A 23,767-nucleotide genomic window follows, 5' to 3' on the forward strand; every position below is an offset into this window, starting at 1 on the left:
TAAGGATTAATTATAATAATAATAAATATAATAAATAAATATTTGTATTATTGAAATGGTAAATTATATTCTTTAAATAAACGTTGAATGCTCGTTTATTAATAGTTGATCGCTATAATTAATCTAAAATACAAGAAATATAATACGCAGCATATTTTTAAAGTCACTACATCACACGCATACGAATCGCGAATCACGAGAAATAATTAATCGCGTCGACTCAGAGCCTCTAATAGAAAATGATCGCGTTTCAAGAGATAATAAGTTCGATACATGGAGCGGCTTGTCTCACTACCCGTCGACTTGAATAGCAATGTACAAATGATAGCGCATCGACTTTGTATCAACATAGCGCGCTGCGCGACACGACACGCTTGTCAGAGTCGCTTGCCGTTCAAGAGCTCAACAATTATTTAAATTTATACAATATAATCACTAAATATTGTCCTCTGTACGGGTTTTCAAAATAGTTTCTATACGCATATTATGACCTGGATTAATCCGACAATTCATTGTATTTAATATTTTTACCTTTTTTTCGAATCGATTTCTGTGAAATTCTGCCAAGATGAAGAATTTCATGAATGAAAGTAAACTCCCTATCCCTTCCATCGTAGTTGCCCTTCCATTTTTCTCAGTTCCTCTTTTAACTTTCGGGGGATTCTCCTCGCATCTTATATATCTATCCCCCTTTTTCACATACGTTACAGTCCTCTTTCGATATACCTGGCGATCGTTCCGAGAGGTGGAGACGTCGTATCTTATTTTCCTCTTTCTGCTCCTCCGAGCTTCCCCTTCTCGATTTTTCTTTCTCCACCCTCTCGTGTCTCTCCTACTCCGTCTCTCTTCGTCTGCCACTCTTTATTTTTTGGAGCAGCATTATCTCATAATCGACCGGATGATTCTGCCGTCCACCAGAATGGCATGGCCTGCTGAGCACACGTTTGAGTTCGTTAATGTTCGCCCGTGAGAGTGGATCTAATGAATTTGATGACTCCTTTCTCCGTTGATCTTGCCTCCTCCCCAACCGAGCATTCTTTGCCAGCTCTTCTCTTTCTCCTCGCCCGGAGCGTGTTTCTCCGGTATCGACGTAACGCACGGTATCTTTATGATCCTGGCAATAAATCGAATTGCTCAAGATGAATGTTTTCCTGAAAGGTTCAAAAAAATCGCATTTTCGGTGACAGTAACGATATTTCGATAAATTTTGTGTGCCAAGTACATTTGGTTTGGATGTTTTATGAAAACTGTAAATCATTGCGAATGTCAATGAAAAATCGAAATTAATAAAAATAAATTTTTATATGGATACTGATGGACAAAGAAGAGTAAAGATAAAATTTTTATGCGTACAAAGAAATTGTTTTCAGCTTCGCCAATATTACATCTTATATCAAAATTTATAATATTCGAGATAACAAGAGCTTTGCTAATCATTTTGCAAAATAAAAATTATAGTTTATTAAACCGTATTATTTAAATTAATATCGAAAAAGAAATGTCCGAGAGAGAGGGGGGGGGAGAATTACTAATACATATTATAACTTAAATATATAATAATAATAATAAAGTGATAATATAATAACTATAATACAATAAATAAATACAATTTTACGTTTTATTTAAAAAATATCATTTTATTAATTACATGATTATTTAAGTAGCTTGGGGATAATTCTCTAATACTAATAAATTAGAGAGACGGATTAATACGTCGATATAGATGTTTGCGCTTCTTAATACCCTTGTATTGAGATGCCTCGAGGTGTTTAGTAGAAAACAGATATTACATCTAGGGTGCATAGAGACTCGCTGAAATAGGTTGAAGTAAGTGACGGCCACCGTGGCGATCGGTGGGGGGAGGGGGGGGAGGACTCCGTAATTAACAATCCATTTTGTATTCGGCTCACCTGATCGCGTCGTGTGCGGTCCGTGACGTCATAATTCGGGGCCCCTTCGAGGCGTACCGCCCCCTTAATGCGGGCCCCGACACCTCTCGGCTCTGCGATCCAGCACGCACTTCCCTCTCTCTTCTGTTTTATTCTCTTTTGCCCGTACGAGCAGGTACGTGTGAAAGAAGAAGAGCTTCGAGAGATGAACGGCGAGAGGAGAGGTGAGCGAGAGAGAAAGAAAGAGCTTCTCTCCCTCGCCCTCTTCGTTCTCGCGATGCCTGGAGATGCCTGGATAGTATATACACCTCGAAGGCGGTCAAGGGGGATATAATGGCTCGGTTGGACTTCACACGATGCCGACTGGTACACCGGCCCGGAGGATGATACAGAGTCCAGTGAAGTCGCGTGAGGGATAGAGAGAGATAAAACGAGAGTGGACCTCCGAGAGAGGTTCTGAAGTCGCGGAAGGAGCTACCACCACCTCCGATCTTCTCCCGATTCTTGTGGATCGCTTTGATCGTTCGATCTTCCGGGAGATGTCGGCCGTGTTCTGATTTCTTAATCGTTCGCTAGTTAACTTCATCAATGAAACATTTGTACTATTATCAAAGACTAACAGTGATGAATAATGACAATGATATTGACCCAAGATATTAAAAAGAGACTCGTCTAACTCGAGATGCAATAAGAACGAAACAAATTGTAATGATTTTTTAACAATGTATACCCTCTGTTTCTAAACATCTGTCGAGAATATCGCGGTTATGTGCGTGTCGCAAATCGAAACAGAAGGGAGAAAAAAGAAGCTCGAAAGAGAGAGAGGGAGAGAGAGAGAGAGAGAGAGAGAGAGAGAGAGAGAGAGAGAGAGAGAGAGAGATTAGGCTGCTCAGAGGTGTCAGAGTGAAGGGAAGGGAGAGGAACTCCTCGTGCAGAAGAGTCGAAGGGTGGGCTCCGTTACCCAGCTTTGTACGAGGGGCCCTTTGCCGCTGTCAGCCCGCGGGGGCCTTATTTCAAGACCGTACCGAATCAGGCACGACAATCGCCCTAATATCCACACGAATGCCGTGCCGGAGGCCCCCACGGTGCAACGGGGCCCGCCGATGAGGGAGGCAGAGCGCAGTCCTCGCGATGAGTAAGAGATCTTTCCGTTCTTTCTTCTTCCCTTGTCCTTCTTCCTCTTCGTCGTTTTCTACCTTTAACCTCGCGTGTCTTGAAATGTTGCTGGGTTTTGACTGTCTCTCGTGCAAACTAACGCGCTTCCATCTCAAAACAAATTGTGAATGCTTACGAAAATATTTTCAGCCTTGGTCCCCCAGGTTTTTGGATCCTTTACGCTGAAATGTAAGCCACACTCGCGTGTTTTCAACAATCACTTGGATCACGCAATTGTACCTTTCTTCAACAAGTAATAACATTTAACATTCTTTTGCTCTCATTAGGACCTAGCGACATATTAATCTCAGAGATCACTTTGCATATATAGTTCAACACGTGTTACGACTACACATTTACCTTTCTCAATTATAAATGATAACGTGTTTCACGTGATAACAATTTAATTAAATTCTTATATAAGAAATGACAATGATAAGTCAGTGGCTTAAATTTGTAATATATTGAGGACACGATGTTTCGAGTTAACCTGTGCCCGCTCAATGTGTTATCACTCCCGATTAATACCTATCGTTACCGATCATTAATAATGTTGTACTATGCCTCTCTTGACGCCTGCGTCGGGAGAGCTACGTCGGGCCCTACGGCGTAAAAACACGTTATTGCTGACGCAACTATGTCCGTATTGTCCGGGGATGCAGCGCGTCATTAGTGGAAGCTTCAACGCTACTATCGCGCGCTTTACGTTGGCATTCAGCGATTCGCCTCGTGGATTCGTTCGTGTGGCGAGCTCCGAGCGAGTAGGTGGCTAGCAGCTAGCCGGTCCTCGGACCGAGGAAAAGAAAAAAGGAATCGTTTAGAGGGGTAATGGGGCCCACGGGTCCCGTGTTTCGGTTTACCGAACGCGCCTGCCACAAAGCCCCCAGCGAGGGAATAAACGCAGTCGTTACGGTGTTTGCGCCAGCATTTAATTGTTTGCCCTTTTCTTTCAGGCCGCGTTTTTTGTCTCCACTGCGAGGACCTTCTTTTTTTCCGACTCGATGTAACACCGGATTAGTATGTAACTGTCCGCGCTGTTAGATCAGGCAATGAAAGCAATTTACATGGCTTTACTAAGTGACTATTTGCACATCGTAGATACATGTACATTTTTCATCAATTTCTAATCTTCATAGTTTAGATAAATATCGAAACTAAGCAAATGCGAATACTGTCAGACAATGTATTGATTGTCAGTGATTGATAAGAGCCATAGTTACAATTATAATACATAGCATGCACAGTTTTAAAAACCAGATCAGCATATTCAATTTTATATTTTTTCCCTTTACGTTTTTAATAAAATTAAGAATCCGAGCATCATAAGATATTCGTGAAATAATAAGAAACATCTCAACTGTATAATTTACGAATAAAAATACTTTGCTCGCGAATTATTTAAATCATACATATATATATATATATATATATATATATATATATGTATATGTATATGTATATGGATGTATGTGGATTATTTATCACATATAAAACTGTTCACAGTTGAAAGTTAATTTTCTTCGGTAATGCCGGCTACACAACCGGTGTAATCGCCGTTCCACCTTATTCTCTCCACCGCGAGTTCAGAGCCCCTTTTATCCGTTCCGATGAAAGCGAGTCGTGCATCATGGCGTAGCTGATAAACGGATTAAGAACTTCGAATCTAATTGGACCCCGACCCCGATTGTAAAAGAAACCCTCGTCCGGGCCTACTGCCGGCCGTGAGATTAAAATTCGTATAGTTCGTGTATATGTATTTACCCTTCTGGAGAGCTTATCTCTCTCCCATTGCCGCGCGGTCTCCAACCTGTCGTTGGAGAACCTGCCTGTATTTACCTTACGTTTCCCTCGGATTTCCAATCGCTTTACGGTCCTAATCGTCGCTTCCGCATACTTTGCTCGCTATTGGCCGCGTCGTTATCGGCTCTGTTATCGAGACTAATACCCGTGACTACTATTGCCCCGCAATAGGAATTTTTAATAACGAACTACCTGTCGCATATATCGCGTCTCTCTTTTCTCTCTACGTCTCCTTTACCACCCGAGAGAACAGTTTGCTGTTACTTAAGCCGAATATATTGACGTAGGTTATCGCTGCAGCCGATCGTTTGGAGATACGTGTTTCTCTCTCGTGAGTAGAAATGTTTTTCAGCTCGCTTAGGTCGACTGCTTGCGCATTTCTCACGTATTGTTAACGACTAGACATCTGCAATTTCTTGTATCTATGTTATATTCTGTAATTGGTAAAGCAGAGATATTTTTGACATTTTTTTTCTATTCAACAAATGTGATTTACGTTATTCCCGTTTCATTTTGCTCTATTACTGCACCGCCGTGTTTCTTCAAACTTTGAAGTTGATATCCACGAATAATTAGGTAGTAAACTACCTAAAGATGCTAACATAAACTCTAACAAAGCTGCGCATTTTATTCTAGCATGATTTATAACCCATGAATAATTTGATGTAATTTATACGCTACCTTAGTTTTAACTTTCTTTGCGAATACTACTATATATACGTTTGATTGATGGAGGCCCTCCTGCCATTATAAATTTCGATTTTCGTAACTCGAAGATTGAAAACGGCATCCGCGCGAAATCCATAAACGTGGGATATTCAAAGAAATCGACGAGAAGTTGTTGCGAAGGAGGAAGGAAGGAGCGAGCATGGTGCCGCGGTACCGCGGCATAATAACAGAGCGCCGCACACAGGCCGAGCTAGCTGATGACTTCATTGAACTGGACCCGCTTGAGCCTCGGGCCCAGGACCTCCCTGAAACCGCCTCAAATTATAACGCCGGCTCGGGCCCAGGCCCGCTTTTGATGGGCTCGAGACACATTTTAAGCTTCTAGTGAGGCACAAACAGGTTCGGCCTCGATTTCGCAGGAGGCAGTTGACAGGAATTTCCGCGTTAATCGTTCGCTAATATTAGCCGATTTGAAAATATCTTTAATCTTGCGGCGTACATATTAGAAACGCTACATTTTAACCCTCTGAGCGATACAAACGTTTCTTGTATGAACGAAGTATAGTGTGCACGTTAGTTATCTTTTTATTTCTACTGTTTTATATTATATTCCTAGTTTTATTTAGGCCTATTACTTGTATAATTATTGGTATCGTCGTAGAAATTTATAATTTTTATTATTATTTTTTTGGAAACCACGAAGATGTAATCAAAATGATAAAAAGTTACACTATTCAAAGGGTTAAATTGATGCAGCAATTAATTAATTAAACATTTGCTTTTTTAATATTGAGCCATGAGAGAAATTATGTTTTACTCAAGTAGTCTATTTCTCTGCCATGACATGGTGTTGTCTAAGAAAATTGTTACAAGTTATTTTTACTTAGATATTAAAAAAATAATAATAAAAGGAAAACGAAATACAAAATATTTGATTTAGAAAAATATTTTTCAAAGCTTATATTTTGCTCTTATATTAATGAATATACAATTTACATTTTTTTACAAAACTAATGCAAAAATCGTCGCATATAAACAGTAGACATATATTTTCTGAATGTTGATAACTTAGAAATTCTAATTAGTTTGCGCTATTTTTCAATATTAAAGAATTAATTCAAAATTATATCCTTTTCATATTTCGCAAATACATATTGAACCAGAACTCCACTTCAAATTAGTCGGAGGCGTTTTTCTTTTCCATTATTATGGCATTCGTGATATTGATTTCACGAAATATAAAACTTTCGAAAACTTTGTATGCTGTTGTGTGCCTTACGTTGTCTTTTCTGTGATTCGTGATACACGTTCTCCTTTCGCCACGTTACATCGATACACATATCGATTGGCAATCCATCAAGTTACACAAGAATAGTCGCGCGCGAGTCGCGTGTTGCGAACGCGGATACACGATCGGTATCGTGTAGATCCATGGATGCAATTGAATGCGCGTATTATTAAAAATTGCGAGGAGATACGCACGAAGTGGATCGCACCGGATTTGCTCGAGAAGTCATGATATATATGAAATAGTCTTGATGTAGATGCGACGCGTAGATACTTGGCATAAAAACGATTAGTATGCATGGCGCATTCAGTGTAGAATACGGAAGGGTATCAACATCTGAAAATATTCTCACGCTTATGCACACGCAATACTGTTATTAATTTTATATGTAAAGTTCTCTCTTTGGTTTGCAAACGGAAAATCAAGTTTAAAACTGAATTAATTGAAGAATTAATCAAATATTTTTTAATTTATTAAAATTTAATGTCAAAATAATAAAATGTAATATTAATCTTTTAACGAGTCAAGTTTTTTGAACAATATGATTCTTATTACTTTGGGGGAAAGTAAATTTTTAATTTAAGACGTTATTTACAAAAGCATGTTTATGAAATGATTAAACAATCACATCTTAATTGAATTATGTATAAAGAGGTGAAACGCGTGTTTTCTTGATATAAAGATAAAAAAAATATCAAAATTCTATGCTCGCAGACCAGTGAATTATTTACGACGTACTGGACGGAATATACAGATACATGAGACTCGAGGACTCGATCACGACAATAATATCCCGTGAAAAAAGAGAAGAGACAGAGATCGAAGCGACATCGACCACGGAACAAGTGGAGAACATGTTGCACACAGAGTCAAATAGCCCGATCGGGTCAATCGGGATTATATCCTTCATCTCCTCTGCTTCCTCTAAACTTTTACCGCGGATCAAAACGTATAATCCGTATTGTTTGTTCGTACACATTAGGCGGGAGATTCTATGGGGAAATAGAAAGCGGGCACGCGGCGTTCGCGACTGAGTTTAGCTAACGTGAAATTTACGAACGGGCTGTCTCGTAATTACCATTGTAGAAACTCAGTATCGGAGAAAAGAAGAGAAAGAGAGATGGGACACGAAGGTAAATGTGGAGGAGATTTCCGACGGCGCAAGGTAGGAAGAAACGGTGAAAGAGAAACCGAGAAACTACCTCGTGGCGTATCTCGAGACCAAGCCTCGAGAGACGCGTAAGTGCCGTATAATTGCTACGGCGCGTTTACTCGAGCATCTGTTTACTCACTTTGATCGCAAAACGCGCCGAGCTGTAATAAACGCCCATTGACGATCGCTCGAATCGGTTTCCATCTTGGTAAGAGCGTGCTTATTAACCGCAGAAATGGGCTGCCGATTGGTATCTACTGCGTATTAACGACGCTACATGAAACGTTGTTTCGCAACTACACGTCCCGGTGGCCTTCGGTAATTAGGAAAAAAAAGAAATAACTTAGATGAAGCAGGTAATAGCTCCGACGTCGTGCTGTTCGATCTCCTTCTTAACAACTCGACGTATTCGAGACTAGACTTGTTACACCTGATCGCTTTGACAACTCGGGTTTAAGTGACTTCAAATATAATATCGCGCTTGCGGCCAAATTTTTAAATATGTCATTCTCGAGGGGAACGTTAGTTGGAGAGCCGTATACGTCTTAACGTAAATCGATGAGCGCAGAGATTTGAAAGGATATCGGAATGTAGATGATAGAGTGGAGCGCAATAAATCGGCGAGACGTCACGATGCAGAAAAACGAGCGGATCCACTTCGTCCCGCTCTTTCTTTGTCGTGGGACCGATGACACGCCATCGGTCCCAACCGTAGCTCCTGGGTCCACTACCACTACTCGGTCACGAGCCCCAGTTCGACCGTCTGCGACGCGGCCTTACGAAATTCGTGGCAAAAAATGTCTACGGATCTCCCTTCACCATCTCTTCCTCATCCTCATTCTGATTCGCCTCGTTCACCTCGTCGCTCATAGATTCGCATGATTAGGATCAAGACCGCTTCCAAGATTTCACGGATGAATCTTTGATTGCTCAAAGTTGTGACACGCGAAATTAGTATTGTATAAAAGATCTGTGATCCCCCCGTCGTAAAATGTGCATCTCGAAAGTTTTTTTGTCAAGGAAGCAAGAAAGTACAATTAGACATTTATTAGTGATATTCAAGAGAGTAATTGCTTATCATTTCTTATCTTGATAATATAATGTCTAAGATATAATAATTCATTTTTTTTGCTGTCGATATATTTTTTTTAATTTTGTAATTTTTTGTTGCATTTTTATTATGCTTACAATCTTCTTCTTTATTATTATTATTATTATTATTATTATGTTTGTTACATAAGCATTTTTTTCATTTATGTTTTAATTTTCATGATTTTCAATTAAAAAATGGGATTTATAATTTCAAGTGTGCAGGAGAAATGTTAACATTACAATTAACTAAATCGTTGTAAACTTATTCCAACAATATAGGCTTGCTTAATGTATCAGAATCGACATCAGTAAATGCAATACTTCCGTTCGAGAAGAAGAGGCCTGAACGTTGCCACGAAATCTATTCCGCAAAGTCATTAGTAGCTAGGCGAAAACTCTTGCCATTCTCGCGCAGTCAATTAGCCGAATTGATTACCAGACACCCGTGACTTTGGTCGTTATAATGATCCGTTCCTATTACTTGCCGCGAATACCAGGCGTGCCATCGGCCGAATGGCATGCAGAACAGCGAGGATACCGAGAGCACCGGGACTGAAAAAAATCATGCCGTGGAACATTCTGCAGCTTTGTCGAGGCACGCTCATCGCGCGTGTACATTAGTGTGTCCCGTCCCTTTTTTCCATGTCTCATTCTCCCTCCCTCCCCCCCTCTCTCTCTCTCTCTCTTCTTTCCTCTATACTCTCGTCATAATAAAAGAATCTGTTCCTCCCTCTATAACGCCGCTCCGCCTCTACCGTTTCGACAAGCAACGGCAGCATGTTCGAGCAGGTTCTCAGGAATTCACGACTCATGCGGCGACCGGGTGTCCGGGTGAAACGGATAATGGCATTTAACGAGGAGGAATCGTTGCACCGGGTGCACTGAGCGCGACTCAAATTGCCGGGTCGGCCTAATGTACGAATGACGATCGTGGGTATTGTTCTAACACCTTTCTTCGGGTGCGTCCACCCCGTGAGAACGCACCCCCCTTCTTTCATTATCTCAGTTCGATATCAGTCCCTAATTTTGTGAATCGTTTCTACTTCTATCGCTTCAATTCTTTCGATAAATTAACTGACTTTCTCATTGGTCAATAATGAAAATTATTAAATTCAATCTGATTAATTTATTAAAACTATTACAGCGGAGTAAAACAGTTTATTGAAAATTTCTAAAATATCGATATTCTTATTAAGTTAATTAATTGACAAATGTTTGACATTTTCTGAGTTTGATATGCATATATTTATGATAATATACATGCTATCTTTTTTTCTCCACGTACAGAAACATATGTGAAAACAGATTATTTCACAGAACCGATGAATGTAATTAGTACGCATGAACTAATCGGAAACCGCGGAATTAATATGCAAGTTCAAGCGCATAAATGCTCGCAGGGAGGAGTGCGAGAGAGAATGGCGGGCGAAGGGGGACGAATTTGGATGATAGAGAAAGAGAACGAAAAAGGTGGCGGGATAAGAGAGGTGGCTCTCCTCGTCTCTGAAAACTGGTCTGGTGCAGTTGCGGTCTTAGGAACAGAGGAGAGTCGAAGGAGCTGCATTCCCCGGTAATTAGTCTCACCCATAAATTACTGGCTATTTCGCGTCTGTGTTGGTCACGAGTCGGTAACACCCGTTCCACCCTCCCGCCCCGGTACGTTCCAACTTCCCTTTCTTCTCTTCCTACGCTTCTTCGGAGCGGTTGGTCACTCAAAATTTCTGCTTCGTTTAAATGACAGATGCGAGGTGCGAGAACGCGAGACCTTAGGATCCGCCAATGACAACCGATTGTTACGTCCTGGTGTTCTACAAGTGTTTGTGCATACTTTCTGTTAATCTTTTTTTTTATATTGACCTTTCTTCTTTGGTTACCTTAGCTAAATATGAATGATTTCTTAGTCTGTATCCTAATTAGATATTGTACCCTTTGTATGATTACGTACGAATACGATCAAATATGAAGAGATGCGCTACTTAGTGACAGAAAGTTGTAAGTGCCAGGAGGTCCGCTTCTATGGGAACGAAACGGACTCATCTTTGCCGTAGGTCCGCGGACCTGTTCTGGACCGAGTGGATCTCTCGGGGCGCCGAAGAAAGGGGCACAGGATCCCGCTGCTAAATGAGCTGTAATACGGACCCCCGCTGAACTTCTCCTTTCCCCGTCTTGCCCTTCTTGAACCATACTCCAAGATATTCCCCTCCTCTTTCATCGCTGCTTAAAACCACTCACGCTGCTTGGCCCGCAGGTTATGATATGACCACACGAGACGACTTCTTCTGATGTCGACTCTTCCTGCAATATTTTTGCTTCTTGGCTGTCCTTTATTTTTTCCCTCTTTCATCGCCGCTATTATCGCCCTCGTCTCTATCACTGAGATCCCATCAATGACTGCCCCATTCCTGGAGGATTGGCGTGCTCAGAAAAAGGAATCCTTGCGGTGGTAGTAGGCAAAGAAAAGAGTTAAGGCAAAAGAATACGAGAATATTAGCTTCCTTTAAGAAATCAACTTACTGAATAAAAATTCTGAATAATTGTTTATTGCCGTTGAAATAAATGCTCGTAGGGGCTGAAACAAGTTATAATATGTAAAATTGTTTTATGATTTATTTTTATAATATTTGTTCAATGTATTAATGGCACATTTAAAATATACATTACGTCATGTCATTAATAATATAATTATATTTAATATCAAGTATGTTATTAAACTTATTAATATCGTGACGTAACTATTATTGTTAAAGTTTTAATATATACAACAATAGTTATGCAACGATATTATTTGTCGCATTACGCGATTAAATTTATGCACTGTTTAATTCTAGATTATCGATGACGAAGTTTTTTTTTTTTTTGTAAAAATACCGTTTTCGCTGTTGAGCAAACTAATTCGCAGTTTGTTGTCCCAACTATTATTCTGAGAAATAACGGAAAATGGTCGTGACATCGAGAGCTATTGCTTGTAAAACTATTCGGTCAATGAAGCAGTTGACCCGCGACTCAACGGCCGATTCAACAATTAGGCCAATCGTTCCGATCAACGCTATAACCCGTGAGATCGATGGCACGGAAACGATTAATTAAGGACTCTTAATTATAATTGAGCTCACTACTTGATTTTATTAGACGTGCGCCAAGTTTCTCAAGTTCGATCGTCATTTGTTTTTCAAAGATCATATTTCGAATTATTTATGAACGAGGATCCGCGGGGATTCAAATCGACGGACTCTCGTAAACTCTTAACGATTCGACTTATTAGCTGGATGTGATCATTATTGCGTGGACGCGAGGCTAGATGCATAAATTGTAAAATATCGTCATATAGCGCGGCAGTAAACATACTCCTGAGAGCTATAATTATCGTACGTTCCGCGTAATGACGACTGTTAAAAGGCTTGAACGCTGCTACCGAAATAGAACGCTGTTAGCGGCAGAGGCTGCATCTATTACTAGGCCGTCTCTGGTGTAATAGAATTCGGAGCACCGATATATACTCTCTGAAACGACGAAGTGCTCGGGAACCGGTAAAGGCTGCGGCCGCGAGCGCTCGCGGCTTTGTCGTGGCGGCGGAGATGAAAAGGATGTAGCGAGCCACACGCCGACAGCTTAAGCCCTCAATAGCCCTCTACGATGGTGCCCGCAGCGTGTACCGAAGCCATGATATGGTGGGAGGAGGCGAGGTAGAAGGAGCAGGTCGCTGGTCGCTGGTCGAAAGGAGGAAGAGAAAGAAGCGAGGGAGAGACGCGAAAGGACCAGTCGAGGGGAAGGGGCGGGAGGGAGGGAGGGGGCGAGGTGGCGGGTCGAAGGGAGACGAGGCATGAGACGGCTACCGAGCGGAGAGCTCGCCTTCACAAAGCATCAGAATGGGACTTACCGAGGCCCCGTTATTAGTCCTTACTCGCTTCGTACTCGTATTGGTAGGGCCACGAGGGGAGATCGGATCTCTCTCGCGTCGAGTCGCACACACGCACACACACGCACACGCACGCGCGCGCGCGCGCGCGCACACACACACACACACACACACACACACACACACAAGCCGCTCCCGTGTATCTCGTAAAGGTGAACGGCGACACGGAAAATGTCAGGATCATCATCGATACCTGCTTTTCTCGTGGCGCTTCTCAATCTAAAAACTCATCATCCGGTAAAAGAGTTCTCTTTGTCACGTTACTATTGGCAAAGAGCGATGAGAAGGGGCCCTGGACAGTGACACCGCGTTCGAGATTCACTTGACAGGGCACACCAAACTCCTTATTACGGAAAAGAGAGGATGGAAGGGCGGTAGAGGGATGAGAGGTATATTCGAGCGTCACAAATCGATCTCCGGATAATCTTCCGATGAAGTCTTTTATTTTCGAGATAGAATCACGCTTGCATCTCCTTTTCAATTTTTTGCTCCAATTTCGTTACTTTATCACATAATTATTAGAATGAATTTACGAGTGAAACGAGAGAGATGTGTAGAATTGCATGTACATCGTAATTTATAAATGAAATAAATTTAAGTTACGCAAAATATTATTATACATATTTTTAAGAACGCAGTCGTAAACATTCAAGCTGCGTATTAATAACAAACGAGCTGTAGGTATTTCAATACATTATCAAGAGCAGTTTAAGGGGAATCTCATAATTTCAACTATATCATATTTCACTTTAAAACTCGTAATGAAGCGTTTTCCAGAAGTTTCAATCCTTACGGCCGATATTTTATCGTGTCACAAGAATTTGTTATACGCGCAGTATACACTGGATCATTTTTTAATGTCCTGAAGGCCGTGCTATCTCATTGCGACCTGTTAATGATTTCTGACCGCTATTATTCATCGCCCAGCATCGCGTCTATCACCTTGACATCGCGCGTTCGAGCCCGAGACATGGTCGCGCCCTCCCTCCGTGGTATCCTAGGCAGCGCGGCGCGAGCAGAGAGGATCCGACGAGCGGGCCTCCTCGTGTCGACGGGTTCCGTAGGCGAGTTAAAAGAGGAAAAGAGGGGCTCGGTTGCGTCTCGTTGCCGCCGAGCGGCGCTCACCTGCCTAGTCCGCAACAGTCTCGTACGGTTCGCTCCGGCCAGGAGCCTCGCCGGCGATCGCAGACGGCTGAACCTCGCTGTCTCCCCTACCATTTCGATTTTTCCACTTACGCCAGACTTTCTCACAGGCTTTCCTCAACCCTCCTATCCCCCTCCTGCCACCGTTATTTCCGTCCTTCCGTCAGCTCCCTCTCGTTCTCGTTCTCGCCTACGATTTTACACGCGTTACACGAAATTCTTTAGTTTTTTTTTTTTTTTTTCGATCGATCCATTGGTCTACTTGAAGAATCTTCAGTATTTCGAAGGAGATGGTCTATTTCGCGAAGATCGCGTCTATCGCTCCGGCGAATTCGAAGATGCACCGGTCGCGGGCGTCGGTAGCGATGGTCTCGCGGCGACGGCGATGGTGATGGTTGTTGTGTTGGTGGTGCTGGTGCCAGTGAAGAAGAGCAAGACGAAGAAGAAGAGGAAGAAGAAAACGGCGTGTACTGGTGGGGGCAACTCTTCTCTACTCACCAGAACTGGTGGGGGTAAAGCAACACTCAAAGATCGTGGTGACGTAGTTCTGGCAGGAACGCGACGCGTTTTTGCCCACGTAGCAAGAAAAGAGAACTTTTCTACGCCTTGGCTGTGCCTTACATAGTTGACACTTTTAGTAAGAGGAAGAAGAGAAGAAACGCGCGAGACGGAAGTAAAAGAGAGGAGAAGGAAGAAGAAACGTCAGATTTACTTTGACAGCTAGAGGGAAGGAAGAAGAGGGAGCCAGCGGGTGCGAGAGAAAGACATAGGAGTTGCTGGGGAGGGGGGAAAAAGAGGGGGTAAGTGGTGGTCCAAGGGACCGGAAGTCAGTGCTCCTCTTCCGGGTCTTTCTTGAATCGCGAGCCCTTTTTTCGCGATCTCGAAGACGTGTCTCTTCCAACGAAGAGTATCTCCGATCGCCCTCGAGCACTTTCAGCGCGATACGATCATGAAGATCAAGTGTTCACCGCGATTGTCACGGCTGCATAATCTCGGTATCTTCGCTTCGCAAAACGCGTCGAGAGACGCAACGCCAGAATAAATTTTTTGTTCGATGCTACGATCAACTTTGCAAGTAAATCTCTTCGCAAGCGATGACCTCGTTGTTCTCCAACGCTGTTGATTGTGAGAAAATATCTACTCCAACGAATCAACGAGAGTTTCAAGAGGAGTTTCAGCGATGAGCGTTGCAATGTCGAGTTTTGCTGGACCAGACGATAAAGGAGTCTCGCGGTAGAGAGGGGACAGTGCGTCAGTTCGCGTGCCAATATTTGGCCGCGAGGTACATTCGAAACCGAAGAACACGTACTGGTGAACTCGCGGCGGTTCGCGGTCGAACTCGTCTTTTGCAGCCGGACACCGGTGAACACACGAACACCACCGTCGCGACTTTCATCGATCGTCAGTGCGCAGAGCGGACAAAGGAAACGTAATCGGTGATCGATTCGAGGGTGCTATTAGGTGCGGAGGGGATGGAGATGCGCCCCGTTCTCGTGGCGATCTGCCTCCTCCTTGTCACCCCCATCACCGGCTCTTTCTGGTGAGTGACATTTTTTTTTTTTTTTTCTTTTGTTTTGCATCAGTTGCTGTGAAAACGCTATTGCTGAGTATAAGATCGCTTATGTATGTAGGGGGAATTATGCGATGTCAATGACGAGATATTGATCGAACAGAGCGTAAAGTTCAAAGTTCCTCTTTCTGTTTTTTATTATTTTTAAAATTACTTTTTTGTTAAAAAGACAAGCATTGTCGAATTAGCAAATAAATTACATTTGTTCAATTGACTCCGAGTGCTTGATTCTGAATTCTATTCGTTTATCTGCAGATTATAAGCAATATCTTGATTTAATGTGAGAAATCACTTTTATAATTACTTAAATTAACAATACAGATTTACGCATTATATATGCATGTGCGTGTGTATGTGCGCTTGTGCTTGCGCGTGTGTACGCATATACACAACGAGAATTTGCACCATATCTGATCAAATGGAATATCGAATAGACTTTCGCGAGATTCTCTTGGATTTACAAATTCAAAGCGTGGTAAAACGTTTCTCGCTCTAGTAATTTTGATGCGATTATCTTGACACGATTATCTTAACAGGCAGCGACGGTTGTCTTCACGATAGGAATAACAACGCGTTTTCACTTCCCTCGTCGAAGTCTCCCAAAAATGAGATAAAGAGAGAATAGTTTGTCATGTCCTTGGCGCCGTAACACGTGACGACCATAAAAACGAGGGTTAAAAAACATAATTCATACGTATAGCATAGTATCCCGCTTGAGCGTTCGGATAGAAAGAGATGGAAATTCAGAACAAATGTTTCTTACATAATTCGAATCTTTTCTTATTTTAACGAGCAAGCAGCTGCGAGCGTTTTGACTGTGAACTTTTATTCACATGGATTTATTCGTTACAATTCTCTCTTTCTTATGTAACTTACTCGCTTATGTTAAATTTGAGGTGTAAATACTTGTTATTGTACGCGGTTAAGCGAGTCTCCGGGGATTCCCTTAACAAAAGCTATCGTTCTTGCGTTTAACGCCAGTACAAAAGCTGATTGCTATATTCTCTCTCGCGTACTTGTACCTCCAATCTGAGCGCTGCTATGGTATTATACGCTTACGTGGATACGAGATTGTTGCTTTGGCTGCATTTTAACGCCAATACTTGGCGAACGTGAAGAATTAACGAGTGCTCCAGTTTCGAGGTACGTCATCTGGGTTATCAATTACGTCGCGCGTTACGCGCGCGTAAGATGAGTAATGGCGCTATAAATCCTCCTTTGGTAGTTATCCGTGCTCTTATAAGCAAGCTGCAAGCGTCGTGAGATTTATGACTTCATTTTGTGCTACGTAAATCGCTCATTATTGACGACGCAAACGCTTCACTAAATATCTATTTATTTCTGGCCATGATTACAAGCAAACTCATTTTGCCTGCTTGCTCTTATTTCCGCTTGTTTCTAAATTGCGATGCTAAATCGCGTCGATTGATCGAGGAGATTCTGGGACATCGAACGTATAGTAATACGTTCCGTGAAATTACACGACAAATTCAGTAGCTACACGTTGAATCCCAATTATCTCGACGAGTAATAATAAATTACCCGGTAGCACGACATTTTGCTGTGTACTTCACTTTGTTATGTAAATGTTTGCATGATGATAGAACGTTATCGTGCCCGTGCCACTAGGGATTACAGCATCCGGAGACGGACTATGCGTCGTATCTATCTAGCGTAGCGTGAACTTTGTACATAAATCAACAGGATGAAAATAATTCAGTTACAATCATGTACCGGGAACATTATTATAAAATTATGTACTTATTACTTGGTAAATACGAGCGACCTTGTTATCATAAAACTGCGTACAGTCACACAAGATTAAAAGCGATTATTAAATTGGCCGGATTACGTCAGTTCTGATTCAGGTTGATTTTTTTTTATTTTTTTTTATTATGAATGAAACTTCTTCCTAAGTGCGCATTTATGACGGGGCAAGTTTAGCAGTTTTAGAGGGGAGCGTGCTCAGGGATGAGGCTGGGAGTTTCCTCTCTTTCGAGACTGGTTAAATATTTGTTTCCAATTTAAGACGGATTTCTGCATCCCGCCGATGCTGTGAGTCCGCACCTTGTTGCTTTCTGGCTCGCTTACCTGTCGCAGCCGTCGTTCACGGCGTGTTTGATAAATATATTAGGAGGATGACGGTTTGTGTTTCGATAACAGGTACTTAACGGCCAGACTGGAAACTCTCCGCTCTTTCTTTCTGCGTGCTTCGTTCATCATCTGCGAGTTAATCTGCGGCTACTATCGCGCATGAAGACACGTGTCGCACCGTTTTATCCGCTTCAGCGGTTATCGCAGCGCCGCATATCGCGGCCACAAAATTCCATCTATAAATCTATTACAGCATTATTATTTGTATACTGGTTTCTTAATTGCAAGATCATCTAGAGGTGGAAGGTTTTTATTTCCTCATGATTTCCTTCGACGTTATTAAAAATAGCGTATTCATCGTATGCATTACGATGCAACATATGTAAACTCTTTGTTGTGTCTTCTTACGAGAGTGCTCGTCGATTAATATGTTTTGCTTTGACATAAATTTATCGGTGTATTAACGACACATTAACTTTCTTAAAATTCTTAAAATTCCTTAAATTATAGATGACGGAGATCTGTAAATGTTTCTACCGAAACGAAACGTTATTTCTGCGATCCTCATTCCTGCGGAATGCTATCCCTGCTCTGAAAATATTGCGGGCACCATAAATCAGTCGCTCGTATGGTCGTTCGTCATCGAGTCGCGCATTACGTCCTTCTCGCGAGTCCTCCTAGGGCCCGCGAGGACCCGAGGCTCCGATTATCCGATTGGAACCGGATTCCCTTTCGTCGATCGGCATTCCTCGGTTTTTTCGCGACGAATACTGCTCTATCTCCCTCTCGTTCCCTTCTGCTCGCGCGCCGCCGCCGTCGCTGCCGCCGTCGTCGCGCTGCATCCCTCCGTCCTTCTCATGCGGTCCTCTGGGAACGAAGGGACTCGCGGAGGAACCGGAGGAGGACGGGCGATTCACGAAGGGACAAAGACGGCCAAGTGGAGGAGTAAAGAGGTAAAGAAGTGAGCGAGGATGGACAATGGTCTCGCTCAAAGCGTCACCCGTAAATCTCGTTGAGCGCGTATAATTTGTAAGTCGGCAGGAACCTCCTCTCTCCCTTCGTCCTTCGTCACCATCGTCGTTGTCGTCGTCGTCATCGTCGTCGTCGTCGTCGTCGTCGTCGTCGTCGTCGTCGTCGTTGTCGTCGTCGTTGTCGTCGTCGTCGTCGTCGTCGTCGTCGTCGTCGTCGTCGTCGTCGTCGTCGTCGTCGTCGTCCTCCGGTAGCCGTGGTTGCCTGCGTTTCTTCCATCTCAGGATATACACCGAGTTCGTTCCACGTTCCTACGTAGCAATCGTATGTCCTCGGACGACTCGTGCTCTTCTTCGAAATACTACACGTTGAACGCGATATACTGCCGGTTTTTATATCGGTACAATGTAGAGGAACATACGCTCCGTCGTGAAAATATCAGATAGTACTCCTTATCTTCTACGGTCTCGCAGCACGGAACGTAGACTTGAGATGAAGCTTAATGAAGTTACGGATGAAGTTACGATAACGCTTTCGTCCAGTGGGCAAGAGTAATCTACTGAGAAATGCGCATCGCTTTACGCAACTAACTGTTTTAAACGTACATGCCGTGTTTTATTCTGAAAAGTGAAGAAGCAAGGTGGATTCTGCGCCATAATTATTACTCTTTGGATCTAGTCGATGGATAGTTTCATCTGTTTCTCGAGCAAACATGTTGATCGATCATTTGCAGCAATTTAAAAGAATACATATCATTTAGTATAAAAAGATCCAATTTGTTGAAATAATTTTTTTGTGGAAAATATCTCTGTCCACGGCAATCCTTTTCTTTTTAACACTGGCGTGTATTTTCAGATTGATGGTATTTTCAGATACGTCACTTACATATTCAGTCGATGATTGCGCAGTTTATCGTTATAGTTTCGCGATTTTTCCTCTATTGCCGCTAATCTACGATCTTTGCACGAGTTCCGTCGAATTTTTACGGTCTTCCCGTGAAATTATGTCAGAGAATTACCGTGATTACCAATTATGCTACGGATCATTCCGATTTTCATACGAGGTGGGCGTCACGCGTTTCGCATTAATAAGCACCCGCTCGCCCGCGCGCGCTTTCACGCGCCGCTCCGTCTCCGCGAGCGACGCGATCGAGCGGCGGATAGTCGCGCGCGATTGATCGCAGGTGCGCGGCACGCAGACAGGTCCGAGAATGCGCACGATAGATCGGTCGGCCGCCGATGTATCGTAACGGCGAGCCTTGGCGATAATACGATAGCGGGCTCGCGAACCCGGCCAATGGGCCGCGGTGGGCAGTCCGCGGCTACCATCCCGCTGGTTGGACAACTCGATCCGCTCCCCCACGCTCCCACCTGGACCATTCTCTCGTTCTCTCTCACCTGCTGTATATTCATAATCATAAGACCGCGCTCACCGCGTGCGTGAGCACGCATGCGCTTAGATCGCGTACGCATCGGCAATCGACGGAACTTACGAGCTGTAGATTGCGAGCGGCGCGCGCGAATCAGGTGGATTTATTTATTATTAAACTGATTTTAGCTCGCACGCAGTTAGATAAGCCTGTGTATCCTCGGTGACAAAGTTCAAATATCAGTAATTCATTAAATTATAAATAGTAAATGAATTAATTCTTGTATGATATTTAAGTTTGTATATTGTATGTTTTATACAAACTCTTAAATATAACATATTAACTTTATTTAACTTCAATTAAATTTACGCAATTATTTTTTTTATGGAAGAAAGCAAATTTTTTTTACAACACTTTACACACTTTTATTTTTTTAACAAATTTTTCTATCTCTGGGAAAAAAACTGCGGAAAAATAAAAAAAAATCAGTTTTTTCGAACTTTTAGAACTATAAATAAAATAAGTAATAATAATAAATTTGATTATATTAAATGAATAATATTTTTGAAAAATGCAGCGTTTGCTGGAATGTTATTTTACATACATTTATATGTTAATTATAGTATATCTTGCATTATATTATAACTAATAGAAAAAAAATAAAACATTGAATATATTATTTTGTTTTATTTTATACATTAACATATAAAGAATGCGAGTTTCACATTTCTTAAAATAAAATGAGTAAACGCCGCTCACGCAGCTGACGATTTATCATTTGCCAATGTGACTTCAAGATATTAATGTTGAAGCTGTTAAATTGGATTAAATTAAAATCAATTAAGTTACATATATTCTTATATGCTGTCTATGATAATTTACGACGCGTCTTGCGCGAAAAGGTGTACTTTACGACACGCTCCTAATATGAGTATTATTAGTCCGGATGGCGCGTAATAATTCTTGATTACTATAATTATACGATGTATGTGGCTGATCGTGTCGATACGCGAGCAGTGAGTTGGTGCTAAAGCGGTCTTAATCATAGGCACGAATTTTATTCTTAGAATATGCCATGCAAGATCTAAGATATCATAAATTGACGATATTTTTTTACTTTTTTATGTACATTCGTAACTGTGTTTAATTAAATATCAAATCCCTCTCTTAGGTAGAGAAACTCGGATAATATTCACCTTTACATATTTTTTTTGTAAAATATGAAATTTAGGTCAAAGATATTTTGGCAATCTAGATGCACGATTATGATTAATGTGAATCAATAACGTCGATTTTTTTTTTACTTTTTCGAAGTATTTCTTGCGAAATTTTTGATCTTCGTGTTCGAAGAGGATCCGTCGCCGTCATACGGTGCCAACGTAAACACGCATAATTTATCCCTTTTCATCTCCTTCATCCCGCATATACGTGATATGCGTTCGCCGCTGTGAGATATCTGAATTAAATATAGTACCTCCAACTTTTTCCAGTCACGAATACGCTCGATCATTCGCGACCGAGGCGCGTTCTGCTATTTGCGAGATGAAAATACGATAGGTGCATAATGCACGTATTCACATGCGCTACGCATGCCAAATTAATATATACATACATGTCAAACGACATTCCAGCAAGCGTTGCATTTTACAAAAATATTACTCCTTGATGTTAAATATAATACTATACATTTAATATATGATTAAATTGATTACTATTAATTATTTTATTTATAATTTTAAAGGCTTAAAAAAACTTTTTATTTTTGCGCGGCATTTTTTAGGTTTTTTTTTTCAAGGAAAAATTTATTACAAAAAAAATATGTGTTCATAGAACATTTGTTTTCATAAGGAAAATGATTGTGTAAATTTAATCGAAGTTAAATAAAGAATGTTATATTTCACATAGTACAAAAGTTTGAAAGGTGTTGTAAAGATGTCCGAAAGGCGTTTAAAGAATATCTTTGTGACGTCTTCTGAACTTTTGTACTGTCATATACGTTAAACTTTAACATTATCTTTAAATAATTATAATGAATACATTATCGACAAGTATACAAGATAATGTTATCAAAAATACGTAACAGCAATTTTTTGAAAAAAAGAAACCGGAATTTTTCAGGTTTTCTATTTTTTCCAGCGATTTGAAAAAAAGCGATTTTTTTAAAACTATAATTTTATTTAACGGTTGAAAGTTAATATTACTTTGTATTAAAAACAAAAAGGAAACAACAGGGAATATGTCTTTGTACGAGCGATTCGCTTCCAGGAGTGCCGAGCGGTCATTTAACGGTGGTTGTAATCAGCAAAACCGCTCGTCGGTTATCCTATAATTACGACCGTTTCCGTCAGTTTATGGTGACACTCACCATAAATTCGTCGCGGCAAGACAAATCGTAAAACGTTCGCGGGTGATAATGGCGAGAATCTGGTACTCTAATTGTGGTTTTGTTTCGACGCTTTAATAATACCGCAACGTCTCCGATGAATTTAATTGCAACCGAAATAAATTTCTTACGTAACGGTAACTAAATTCGTATCTTTTTCACCCTTGTTTAATCTCGTCGAGCACTCGATAATTATTATTCGGGAACTTCGAGTTTGATATTACGTTATTAATATCTATGAACATTATTATAATTATTATATTATAATATAATATGAATTTGAACGTGAATGTAAAGCTGGTTAAATTTGTACTCGAGATTACGCTGATGCATTTAGCTCTCTCTTCATTTTATTCGCATACGTATCAGAAAATTGTTGATGCGATGATACTATTACAATAAACAGTACTTATATTAGTACAATTTTAATAGTAGTGAAATATGGTATAAGTTTTTAGCATATGGTTAGAAGATTTACGGGAAATAATTGATGTACTGTGATATCAAACTATTCACATGCTCGCATCGAAAATAAATTTCTATTAAGCCCACCTGTTTTACGGCGGTTCACAATTTGCTCTCGGTAATGTCATAGGTTTGTGTGTGTGTTTTTTTTTTGCGAGCGCGGCACGCTAAAGAAATGCTCGATTTGTCACGACGCGGGGCACGTCAATCATTGCCGGGTCAAAATACAGCGGGCATAATAACGGCAGTGAGCCGGCAATGACACGGATATCAGAAACGGGGTGGTTAACGACGGGTGTCCGCGGTTGGGAAATGAGGCCCCTCGCCCTCCGGCCCTCGTGCTCGCACACTGGCTCCTCTCTTTGCGCGAAATGCAGCATGGCGTGACGCAACAACACGCACCACGTGCGGGCCACGCACAATGCCCGTAATAATTTTCTCTCCTCCTTTCTCTCGCGCTATCGCTCTTGTTTATTTCCACCATTTTTTTTCTTCTTTTCTTCCTCTATCGGTATTTTCTCTCTTCCTCTTTCTCTTTCTCTTTCATTGTGTTTCTCGCCTTGGCCTCCCCGAGCTTCTCTTGGCCCCTGCTCTGTTACCGTCGTTCGCGTATTACCGTGCCTATAAATGATTTACCGGACGTTCCCCTTATAGAGTACCGGCTTGGTCATGGTTTCGCTGCGCCAATGGTACGGTGCTAATGCGACTTTATGCTGGGCGTAAATGAGTATGTGGCGCTTTTTCTTTTTGAGCCCTCAGTCATTCTTCTCCTATTTGTATCATTTCTTTTTCCACTCATTTATTCATTGTAT

At 41.5% G+C, this 23,767-nt stretch overlaps 1 protein-coding gene across 3 annotated transcripts in view; it reads left to right on the forward strand.

The window, feature by feature from the left end:
- LOC105200052 (protein Wnt-6) overlaps nt 1-23,767 on the forward strand; it is a 125,780-nt gene that overhangs the window by 70,612 nt on the left and 31,401 nt on the right. The window contains exon 1 of one of the 3 annotated variants that reach the window (XM_026138657.2): nt 14,899-15,645. The exons of the other annotated variants lie outside the window; for them this stretch is intronic. Coding sequence (XP_025994442.1) covers nt 15,578-15,645 — 68 coding nt within the window. The 5' untranslated portion in view covers nt 14,899-15,577. Of the gene's footprint in view, nt 1-14,898; nt 15,646-23,767 lie in introns of those variants that run through there. 3 annotated transcript variants of the gene reach the window in all.

This window comes from Solenopsis invicta, chromosome 7 (assembly GCF_016802725.1).
Source record: "Solenopsis invicta isolate M01_SB chromosome 7, UNIL_Sinv_3.0, whole genome shotgun sequence".
NCBI lineage: Eukaryota > Metazoa > Arthropoda > Insecta > Hymenoptera > Formicidae > Solenopsis > Solenopsis invicta.